A 12,668-nucleotide genomic window follows, 5' to 3' on the forward strand; every position below is an offset into this window, starting at 1 on the left:
TAATACAAAACACAGAGTTTACCAGTCCTAAAGAAATAAAATAAAAAGATAGCTACTCCTAACATTCTTATATTTGTATTACTAAACTTAAAATTGTGCTTAGCAAACACTCAATAATTCTTAGATATTATAATTTATAAACTAATCGTATGTCTTTATAATTGGAAATAAACACATTTGACTTTTACCGTAATGGTACCTTTCCTGGTGGAGGTTATGTGGCAATGCATCATGTTTAGGTAAAATAAAATTACCAAAAAAATCCTTCTTTCAATTCTATTTTTTAAAGTTTTCTTGAAAAAAAGCAGGACAAGAGAATTAAATTCTACTCTGCAGAGGAAATTTTAAAACCACAGAAGCTTAGAGATGAAAGGGACCTTAAGTATCCAATTCAATCTCTCATATTTTTAGACAAAGATAACACTAAAATATTCAAATTATGTATCCTTTGTTCTTATCAAAAGACACATAAGGAACTGTCTCTTAAACTATGCTATGCATTGCAAAATCATTAATAGTCTCATAATTTTGCTCAGATGCGGTGTGAGGATTAAACATAAAAGCTGTCAGAATTGAAATATTTCATCAATATCCAAGGATAGTATTGCACAACATTTATAGACTCATTTCTATTTATATTCAGTAATTTATAATGTATCTCTTTGTATCTAGGGAGGAAAAGAGATCAGTGATGATCAGGAAAAGAGAACAGAAGTTCTAGTGAGTCAAGGTTGAGATTTTGAAGCCACAAATATCATGTTTAGGTGTTAAAAACTTAGATATACTTCATAACATATTTAATCCAAGAGGCCTGAACAAGGAGTGAATATTTACTGAGCTTTTATTATGTCCTAGCACCGTGCTAAATTTTTATATATAATCAGATTTAATCCAAATTCTTGATGGTTTAGGATTAACTCTATTTTAGAGATGAGAAAACTAAATACTAAATAGGCCATACAGAGTAAGGGTTAAGAGCATGGATTCGAATTCTGTCTCTGCCACTTACTAACTGTTGCACTGCTCTGGGTCTTAATGGGCTTACATGTGAAATAGGAGAAATAGTAGTAACTTCTTCACAGTGTAATTTTTTTTTTTTTTTTAAAGAAGATGTTGGGGGTAGGAGTTCATTAATTTATTCATTTATTTTTTTTGGCTGTGTTGGGTCTTCGTTTCTGTGCGAGGGCTTTCTCTAGTTGTGGCAACCGAGGGCCACTCTTCATCGCGGTGCGCGGGCCTCTCACTATGGTGGCCTCTCTTGTTGCGGAGCACAGGCTCCAAACGCACAGGCTCAGTAGTTGTGGCTCACGGGCCCAGTTGCTCCGCGGCATGTGGGATCCTTCCTTCCAGACCAGGGCTCGAACCCGTGTCCCCTGCATTACCAGGCAGATTCTCAACCACTGCGCCACCAGGGAAACCCCACAGTGTAATTTTAAGTATTATGTAAATTACTTAGACCAGTGCACATAGTAAGTGTTATAAGAAGTATTAGCAGAGGTGGATTTACCCTGAAGCTAACGAAGTTTAAGCATAAGGGCTTCCTCATTTGCACAGGCACATTCCGAGGCCCCATAACGACCTTAGTGATATTATTAATCAGAACTTTAAAGAGCAACTTATTTAATACCCATTAAATATGTCAGCATATTTAATACCTATTGCTCATTTTAAAGAGCAACCCCTTCAATTGTCAAACTTAAATTTGCCTTTGCTTGTTATTATTGTTATCGTCGTATTAGAAAGATGAGATATTTGCCCCAGTGCATACAACTAGTAATGGCAAATCTGAGATATGACCGAAAGTCTAGGTGACTAAAGAGCTGGAGTTCTTAACTAAGATAATTTTCTGCCTGTTTCTAGCATTTTCCCTTTGTCTTATAACTGTAATTATCTTATAGAAAGAGCATAAATCCTCCTTTCATGTGAGAAAATAAGTATTTTCCCAACTGTATTTCCCTCTTACCTCCAAAGAAGGAGGAAATGTTCCACATTCAACAGTGATGGGGTCTATAGTAGCCAACTACCATCATCCACCAAACCTCACTCACATACATACATGGTTGCATCAAGGAGCATGAAAGGAAGTGAGAGCATCCCTAGAGAAGAATGAGTAACCCTGCACCTTGGTTTGTTCTCTACCAGAAGTCCAGTAAAGTCTCTTACAGCATCTATTTCTCAACTGTGACCCTTAACCATTTGAAAGCAAGGAGTTAAGCCTAGAAGCAGGGATGATGAGAGATCAACCTTGAATTTATGGATTCATTCTTTAACTTACCCATGAATCCATTCACCAAAAATATACTGATTTACTACTCTGACACAAGTGCTTTATGGGGACCAGCTGTATTTGGAAAGTATATGTTGAATTCATTTGTTCAATCAACAAATATTTATTGAGCATCTACTCACCGTTTATCTAGAAAGAAACAAGATAGATGAGGTCCCTGATCTCACTGAGTGTATACTCAATTTTTTTATAGCTATCTTAAGGCACTTTACTTATAAAAACAGAGGGCATTCTAGCCTGCAGATATAAACCTTTGAGAATAATTTGCCTTTTTTGTCAGCATATTTCATACCCATTTCCCCTTTTTTTTCTTGAAATATTTTTCTTATCACTGCCAATGCTAAAATGTCTCCCCAAGGCTCTATTCCATTCATATAAGTAATGGTCACCGTTGGGTGACCATTCACATTACTAATCGCTTTAAATTACTATCAACAGATATGCAAACTTTCTCTAGAAGGTGTAGCCTTACAACAGGCTCCACAATAATTGAATCACAATCTATTTTGAAAAACCAATTAATTGACTCTTAAGAAATCAGTGTTGTATGTGTTATGTGTGTTTTGCCAAAGGGATGTCTTTTAAAACTCCTAAGCAAGTATACATGAAAGAACATTAGCACACAGAAGTATGCTGAACTTTTTCCTTTCACATGTACTTGGTGCAGATGGCATGTTGCCTTATTTTAGAAAGCCAATATGCTAGGGACAAAGAGATCTCTTGTCAAGGACTGGAATACACATTCACCTGGAAGAGGTAAACTCATACTCCTACTTCAACTTTCTTTCATTTTTAGAACTAAAATCAAAAGAAGAGAGCCATACTTTTGTGAATTACCTAGAGCCATTATCAGATCTCCCAAACGACATACCAATCAAATAACATCAAAACTTTCTAAGTTATACAGTCCAGCTAATAAAGAGGCTATGTAAATAAAATTGTTAACCAGCTACAAACTTTTAAAAACTTTTTAAAAATCCTTAAGATTTTCACCTTGACATTCTTCATGAATTGATACGGTACATAATAAAACATCTTATGTAGTGGATTTTAAGTTGGGTTATAGTTTTCTTGAGTGACAGTTCAAGATCTAACCTAGAGCTCAATTTCACCGCTGCCACTGCTCTCAGGATATTTTTGCCAGGGATAGAGCATTCCAATCATTGTTCCTAATGCGCTGTCTCTGTCAAGTAATAACTACTTAAGTTACCAGGTATTATCAGGGGAAATCTCTTTCAGGAACACCTGGGAACTAAAAAGATGTATGTACTCAAATATCCAGCATTTCTCAAGCCAATTTCAGGGCCCTTTCAAATATTTATTGGAGGTTAGACAAAACAGTACAAGATAATTTCCTGTTCTGCAGAATTCATAAATTACCATACTTCTAATTACAACGAGAAAACATCCAGCTTGCCAGCAACTTCTACCATGACTGCAAAACTCAATTCTTCCTTCTGATGAAGTAACTGCGGCATGAGGTGCTTAAGATAGCGATATGAGGCACCTGGTTTTAAAACAACTTGGTTAGATATGTTCTAATTCATTCAAAAGCAAATGCAGATTTTATGTGTCAATTATACAACAATAGAGCTGTGTTATTTACTTCTAATAATTTTATTACAAATATATTTTTTGGAGACTTTTGATTTCAAGTTGATATTAGGACAATGCTTGTTATCACCTGTGATATAGGTATAGGAAAAGCCAAAAGAAAGCCAAGAGCTGACTGAATGGTACCTAACAATAATTATAAGGCCTTATTCACTAAATTAGATCCTTTCGTATTCATTGTTATTATCAATGAATCACCTGAAAGAACAATTCTGATTTTATATATCCAACAAACATATGAAATACTGCTTTAGTCTGGCAATTTTTTGCTCCTAGCAAGGTTTGGTAAAAAGTCCAACCAATTTTCTGCCCTCAAATTTTATTAATTAAAACACCAAGGAATCGTAACTCACAACCAAGAATCCCCCAGATCTTTAAAGTGACATTCCACTTTTCTGAACTTATAAAAAAAAAATGTTGCTGATTGCTATTTAGAAGCATTAGCTTTTAAAGCAATCATTGTTTTGAAAATAGAACCTACAGATGGAACTTATGTGAATACTTGAATATGTTAATAATCTGAATTCAACTGTTGAATGACCATATGAATGTCAAGTAAATTCATGCTTCATTATTTCCTTCTTTGGGTTTTCTATGAGAAACAAAAGCCACCTAGTGACTTTTAGAAAATATTTTCGGAAACTTGAATAGCTTATTGAAAAGAAAATATCTAGACTCTCCAACGTTTTTATTCTTCATGTGAACATAAAGTTGCTTAAGAAGGTAGTTATCAATCTTTGGGATTCAGTCACAGAACATTTTATTATTATGGAACCAAAGTAAACAACCCATCTCCTGAGACCAAAAGGTCTTCTGAAAATTGTACTCTTCCTATTAAATGTTATGAAAATTAGAAAATTTAAAAAAAATAATTCTGAGCATAAAGATTTTACATTGGCTCCATTTCTTTTATTTGCATGAAAGTTAGAAACGAAAAGCATCAGGGCGGGGGTGGGTGGGATGAATTGGGAGATTGGGATTGACATATATACACTAATATGTATAAAATAGATAACTAATAAGAACCTGCTGTATAGCACAGGGAACTCCACTTCGCCATACAGTAGAAACTAACACAACATTGTCAAACAACTATACCCCAATAATAATAATAAAAAAAAAGAAATGAAAAGCATAAAATGTTTGTGTGTCCAAATAAAATCATTTTGTGACCAAGTATTATTTTCAGATTTCCTGAAGACTGTTTTCCAGATTTTTAAATCGAATGATTCTTAACATTTAGAAAATATTTTCTGGTAGGGGAGGATTAGCTTGGTGTCCAAATCCATATAATTATTTGTCCATCTCCCTGGTTTTTGGATTTTATCAAATATCAACCAATCCTTTATAAAGTATTCACTTTTATATAATACCAGCTGATCTCAGATGATGCTAGAGAATAAAATGATTACTGTGTCTTTGATTTGAATACAAATTATAATTTTAGTTTATAAAATTATATAAACAACTGTATTATATACGTCCATCACATACCAGGCACTGCCCTGGGAATTAGAACACAATGGGGACTAGACAGATATGGCCCTGCCCTCCTTAACCTTTACAGTGTGTGTTTTCTAAAAGTTTTTTATGCCTCATACTTTGAAGTTTCATTTGTTTTCCATCCTGTCTCTAAAACTCTCAAATATCCATGTATCATGAGACTATTTACAGAGCTACCTTAGGACGTTCAATCTTGGGTGATAAATATTCTGAGTGAACAAAACTGAAAAGACAGAACAGGATGCAGAAAAGTTCAATAAACTTTCTCAAAATTTTATGATCTCAAAATCCTAATATTCCCTCGAAAAATCCTCATTTTTTCCTGCTGACAAAGATAGAATTATATTCAAGTTGTTCTTTTAACTGTATAAATGTTATATCACAATGTATACAAATATATTTCTCAAATTTTTCCTTCACATTCTACAAGGAATTTTATACGATATATTTGAAGAATGCATTGGCTGTTATCAGATAGCTGTTTTATCATCAATCGAAGAATGAATCTATCAAAGGATGAATCACTTGTCATTTAAGGAAAGTTATTGGTTTCTATATTTTGGAGTGGAATTATTTAAATCATTATGGAACCCAGGAAATGAAATTGATAAACTTAATCATGTAACTAAGTTTCATCTGTAGTTTCACCTTTGTGAAGGTGAAAAAACAGACAAAACAAAAATATCTCATCTATATCAAAACTAAACCTTGAAAAAAACAAATATACATTAATTCTATTTCAACACACCATGTGGCTTATTTACTGCTTAGTTTGAAATACCCATATTTTTATGTCCCTAGCTACCGCCGTGGTTTAAGCAACCTTAAGGATTGGAAAAATACAAATCTTTAAAGGGAGGCACTCAGTTATTACAGCAACTCATGCACAGCCTCACTATTACCACTTTCGCCAAAACACACGTTCATAAAAAAGCATCACCTTCAGGAAGCCCCATTCCATTTTGTCAGAGCAACTTAAAATACTATTAAGTTCCCCATCTTTTATTGTTTCCTTCCACTTTTTCATAATTTTGCATAGAAAAATATTTTTTAAATGTTTGTATACTCACTTCCCTGAACAAAAGCTAGTTTTATGGGTAGAGTAGATTTTGCAGTGGCAAATTAAGGCAACAAAAGTGGCCATATGAGGGAAACTCACAGGGGTGCATGCAGTTTTATTGCACTGTTATTTGGCATACCAATGACAGAATTCTTGAATTAGTTAACACACACACACAAATACACAACAACTCTGAACTACAGGGATAGTATTCAGAAAAATCACTATGCCAAAAACATAACTTGTCTTGTAATACCATGAACTTTCCTGAAGTAATTTTTTATATATTTTTACAGCATTTAAGCAAACACACTTCAAAATTGATGCTACTGAAAAATCCTTTAAAAAGTAGGAAGGATTTTCTTTTGGTAAGGGGAGTTGTCGGAAATATTTTTTAATGCATCGACACTACGAAAATACAAGCCTATTTTTGATAACTATCACTACCATATTTTTTAATACTACCCAGACATATTTCTTTATTTTAACATACAGTTTCATTAATTATCATAAATACCATATTTGTGACATATCAGATAATTAGAAAATAAAACAGGTTTAGAAAGTTTGATAGTATTGATTATTGCTGCTTTTGTTTCTGAAGCTAGTCAACTAAATCATAAAGACATTGGAATGAGGTAATAACAGAATTTTTCAAGTAGACATTCATGCCCAAAATAAAGTCTGGAGATTTACTTTAAAGTTGTACCACTATATTGTCATGCAGACCCTCTAAAATAATTGTATCATTTCCTACCGTGTAATTGTATGCTTTTAAATTGACACTAAGTAAATTATGACAAGTACAAACAGGTGTGATTGAGAGAAGAGTTGTGGAAAAGCCCTTATGCCAAAATAAATATGTTTAAAAAGTAAAGCCTGTGTCTACAATTATCCTCACATTTTCTTAGGCATAAAAATGTAGCACTTGAGTTAATAAAATATTTAATAGGACTGATACACACATACTGACTCAAGAAAAATCTGTGTGTGTGTGTGAAATGTTTATTTACACAATGGGCATTGCCGGCTTGAAAACAGCAAATCAAATCAAAGTAAAATAGTAATAATAAGGATTAAGAAGGACAGCTGTTTGAATCCTTTTTTAGTGCCTAAAATCACCTAAATTTCTCAAAGATTTTTGAAAGAATGAGTTCACAAAAAGTTTCTCTACAGAGTATTTTCACTTTGGGAACTTTCCAGGTTTTAGGAATGCCCCACTCAAAAAGGGAGCCAAAGCATTGTTTCCAGATTGTATCAGCAGCTCTGTTTTTCTGTTCTAATTAGTGGCTAATAAATTCTAGTTATATCTTCATCAAAATGTTAACTCTTCCTATAATATACTAAAATTCTGTCTAAAGCAAAATAAAACTTGCCATCCCACTACTCTCAAATAGGCGAGGCAACAAACAAGAAGAAGGTGATGCTAGTGGTGGAAACCAGAAGTGGCCAAAGGGAGAAAAAAGGAGTCAAAATAATCATCCTTTATTTTCAGAGATCCTTGAACTGGTCACTGCAATCCTTGTTACTGGAACAATATCCTCACCAGTTGAGTGTACACACTAGCCCTAACTCCCTAGAGCTTTGTTCCCCAGGAGCAATTTTCATCAGAATCTAACTGCAACAAAACACATACTTTCACAACAGAAGCTCCCGAATACACACACGCTGGACTTTACCTGTTTTTATGCCGAGTCTTCAGCAAGTTCCTTCCAAAGGGAGCCATGGCCTGCCAGGCCAGCGAACAGCAAGGACAGTATCTCAAAGTTCTCTGGGGATGGGGGAGATATCTGGATTTCTAGGGTGAAGGGAAGAGACCTGGAAGCTTCCTCTTCACCTCCTCAGATGCTCCTGGCTTTCAGCTCATTAGTATCCGTCTGAAGGGAGCTGCTGGAAGTTGTGCAACTGTTGCTTAACTTTGAACTGCGGGATTGCTGTGGCTGCTGCACCTTTGGAGACCTGCCCAGCTTCAGCCTCGAAGGAGGCGTCTGGAGGCAGGAAAAGGAAAAGAAAAAAAAAAAGAGAGAGAGAAAGAGAGGAAGGGAGGAGGACTCTATTGTGTTCTATAGTTATTTGCAGACTTGCTAAAAGAGCTGCCACCCCACAGGCATGGTAATACCCACGGAATGGGAATTTCACTCGGTTATGGAAACCCCCCCTTCCGCTCTCCACGCCCAACCACACAGGGTGAAGTGAACACACATAAAAGATTTAAAAGTAAATACCTCCACCTCCCATCCAGCTCCAGTCTGTGAAAAGTAATCTGACGGAGGCAAGCAGGAGTGAGGGCCAAGAAGTATTTGCCCAGCGATTCGACACAAAAATCCCCCGCCCGGGGTGTCAGTGCTGTAACATACATCGAGGAGTGAAGCTGGAGTCTGGATCGAGGGAGACTCCCAGACCCCTGAGGAATCTGAGCCCCGAGCATCCCCCAACTCCGTCCCTCTACTCTTCAAGGTCATCTTCCAAAAGCTGGAGGACCTGAAGGTCCAAAGGGCTCCAGGGCTGAATGATCACAGCACTGGCACAGGAACCAGCCAGGGTTTGGGGTCCCGACCCCGCCGCATCTTTGGCACTTACTGGCCCTTTTAGACCACGGGAGTTTGAACGAAGAGCCAACTGTTGGCTCTCGCCCCTCGAGTAGTAAATTGAGAAAGGACGCGCCGCGAGGACTTCAGGGAACTGAAGTGTGCGGTGCAGGTCGAGGGGCTGGCTGACATCACCTAATCTCACGTGATCTCGAACCCTGGCCCACGGCAGCCCCGGCAGAGTTGGGCGAGCGCACGCGGGTGCGGGCGGCAGCGAGCAGTGCGGGAGGAACTCCCTTGCCCCGCGACGCCGTGGGAAAGCGCTGTACAGGGGCGAGGCCCTGCAGAAACTTCCCAAGACATTTTTTCTAGGATTCCGTTTCCACTCCCCTCCTCCGACTCCCCTCTCGTCTGCCCCCGCCCGCTCGCCCCAACTCCTGCCCGCCCCAGGCCCTGCCTGCTGCGCTTCTAATCTTGGGCTTCCGTAGCAGACGGAGGGAGGGAAAAGAAACTGTGGCTTCACTCTGAATACCACTTCAGGACAGGGGATCTCTGGACCACTAGAAACACGAAAGGCTCAGACTTTCTTTGGGAGCACACCCTCCACCCTCAACAAAAGCAAGCAAAAAAAGTGATCTTAAAGGTTTCTATAATTTTTATATGTCCTGATTTATGCAGAATTATGCAGAGCTCAAAAAATCATTTTTCCAAAATTTACTAGCATAACTCTTCTCTAGTCCTCTATACTGTATACACATATATGTATTTTATATAACATTATTATCTAAAATTTGTTGTTTATTTGTAATTGTACATAAATATTATATATAAGCTATATATATATATATATATATATATATATAAAATCCCTAACTGTTATAAATTAGCCAATTTATTACAATAGCCAGTGCTTTAATTCAAAAAAAGTTACCTTTTTTCTACTCCTGGAAGATAGGATAATTTTTTTTAAAAATACAGTCATCTTTTAAATGGATCTGTGGTAGTGGTACCAGAGAAAACCTTTAAAATACTGAAAGTCATAAGTAGTAATGACATATTTTGTTTTATATGTTTATATATATATACATGTATGTATATATATATATGTATATATCTCACATATACGTATACACTTTACATGCAGCATAAATAAAACCATATTGGGTGTACTTCAGTTTCAGTTCTTGACTTTATTTTACAAGCACATCACAAAAAGTGATTTAAACTATCATGGAAACTTGCCCAGTTATTCTAAGTTGTTCAAAATAGAATCCCCTAAAGCTATACTGCTTGCTTATTAATATGATGGCTGCAGCCAATTTGCAAAGAATGTTGCATTTACAAATATCCCTGCATTTCCTGTAGTTTTGGTTCTCCACCCTTATCAACATTATTTGTATATGTAGTTTTCATATAAAACGATTTTTAATAGAGGAGTTTAATGGAACAAGAGGAAACAACATTACTTCTTTACTAGCATAATCTTATGCTGAGTTTCAAGTTCGCACAAATGAACCTCATTTAGGATGTTATTATTCCTCACATAAAATATTCTATTAATACTATTTATGACAAGCTCTTTGATGTATAAGAATTAAATATCTCTCAGATATTAAAAGCTGAAAGGAATCAAAAACATGGGCACTAATATCTAAATAGAAAAGTAAGCAAATAACAATTTGAAAAGAAAATAACAAAACCATGTTTAAAAAAAAACTAGTAACCAGATATTGTGTAGGTAAATTGAAATGAGATTTTATTTTGCATCTACCAAATTGCCTGATTTTTAAAATGATGATTCTCAGCTCTGTCAGTATGATGGTCAGAGTAGTGTTGACACATAGTATTAGACAAGGAACTGGCTATTTTTCTTTACAGGGTAGAAAGTAGATAAAAAATTATCTCAAAGTGAAAATAAGGCAAACTAATGACTGCATGTCCTTTCAGTGATATAATGGAGCCTTGTCTAATAGTTCTTCCCAAAGATAATCCAGTCCCCTGGCAGAATGCAATTTTTTAAACTTACTATTTACTATTGATTAGGCCCAGACTCTGTGAGATTAAGGTTTAAGTTGTGTTTAAAAAAAAGGAAAGATGCAAGTAGAAAGATAACTCAAAAGGTTATAGTTTTATTGCACTGTAGGACATCAACCAATTTTACATCTAACTTAGTTTTATTTCAGCCTTCTGCCTTTAATTCACTAACTATATATAGCAGTCTTCCCTATCCTCTTTTGGGCCAGTTTTACAATTCTGCTGAGTTCCTCATTAATAAGTCAATCTTTGACACTTGCCCACTATATATTTGTATGAGATTCATAATAGCAGTTTTTTGAAAATTATACTTTGAAAAACTCTGAACATGCATCTGTCCTTTTCTGAACCAATAGGAAATCTTCATAGAAGAAAGATGGTTACTTATCTATACAATCCCTATCTTTCCCTATGTGTAAAATGTGTTTTGATGGCAGAAAATAGAATGTTCTTTCAATCATCTCTAAGTATACCGCTCAGCCAAAATAAATAGAAAAGGTATATTTCCTTACATATTTAAATTAACATGAAAAATCAACAGGGAAGATGGTACATTATACTTGATAATAAAAGAATGAATGTTCTCCTCAATCAAATGAACATTATTTAATCTGTGGTTGAGGTGTTTTCAGAAGCTAAACAGTGTTAAAACATGTATTCTTATAGAAAGCCCTGTTTTTGAAGGAGGTATAACAAATGTATCAATTTTTTGTCTAGTTCATTCATAGCCTCTCTTCATATTAGGAAGTTGTTGGTTTTTTGTTTATTTTTTGCTGCACCACGCAGCATGTGGGATCTTATTTCCCCGAACAGATATCAAACCCATACTCCCTGCAGTGGAAGCACGTGGAGTCCTAACAACTGGACAGCCAGGGAATTCCCTAGGAAATCTTTTTTAAATCGAATTTTTCCAGTGTTATTGAGATATAATTGACATACATCACTGTATAAGTTTAAGGTGTACAGCATAATGACTTACATATATTGTGAAATGATTCTTGCAATAGGTTTAGCCAGCATCCATCATCTCATAGATACAATAAAAAGAGAAAGCAAAAAAGAAAAACAAATTTTTCTTTTTTGTGATGAGAAGTCAGGATTTACTCTCTTAACGTTAATATACATTATATACCTGTGTTAACTATAGTCATCATGCTGTTCATTACATCCCTAGTACTTATTTATCTTGTAACTGGAAGTTTGTACCGCCTACCTCCAATTCCCCCTCCCCCCAACTCCATCCTGACTTCTAGTGACCACACTCAAGACATCTTATTATATGAACTTTTCTGACTTTTAGCTTTAGCACATATGACTTCACTAAAAGGGTAGCAGATATAAGTATAGGGGTTAAGAGCATAAGTTTTGTAGCCGCAGAGACCTACGTCATAGTAAAGATCCTAGCCACTTCCTAGTAAAGATCTTGGATAAATTACTTGATGTGTCTGAGCCTCAGATTTCTGATAATAATAATGCATTCTCAGTTTTCATTAGACGTAAGTTTAGGAGAATTTTAACTTTTTTAAAAAATACTGTCTTGTACAGATGTGTTGTATTCTTATTACTAGAAATTTACTCTTCACATTTTAATGATTAAATTGGCTTACTGGTGTAATTATCATACACATCTGTGCTGGTAAGA

At 35.6% G+C, this 12,668-nt stretch overlaps 1 protein-coding gene across 2 annotated transcripts in view; it reads right to left on the minus strand.

The window, feature by feature from the left end:
- The window catches only part of RASSF9 (Ras association domain family member 9), an 89,985-nt gene that overhangs the window by 20,343 nt on the left and 56,974 nt on the right, over positions 1-12,668 (minus strand). Inside the window, exon 3 of one of the 2 annotated variants that reach the window (XM_029204092.1) lies at positions 8,144-8,452. In XM_029204092.1, coding sequence (XP_029059925.1) covers positions 8,144-8,190 — 47 coding nt within the window. In that variant the 5' untranslated portion in view covers positions 8,191-8,452. Of the gene's footprint in view, positions 1-8,143; positions 8,501-12,668 lie in introns of those variants that run through there. The other variant, XM_029204093.1, reaches the window with a different exon arrangement.

The sequence above is a fragment of the Monodon monoceros genome, unplaced genomic scaffold, assembly GCF_005190385.1.
Source record: "Monodon monoceros isolate NGI ecotype Baffin Bay Population unplaced genomic scaffold, NGI_Narwhal_1 Super_Scaffold_6, whole genome shotgun sequence".
Classification (NCBI taxonomy): Eukaryota; Metazoa; Chordata; class Mammalia; order Artiodactyla; family Monodontidae; genus Monodon; species Monodon monoceros.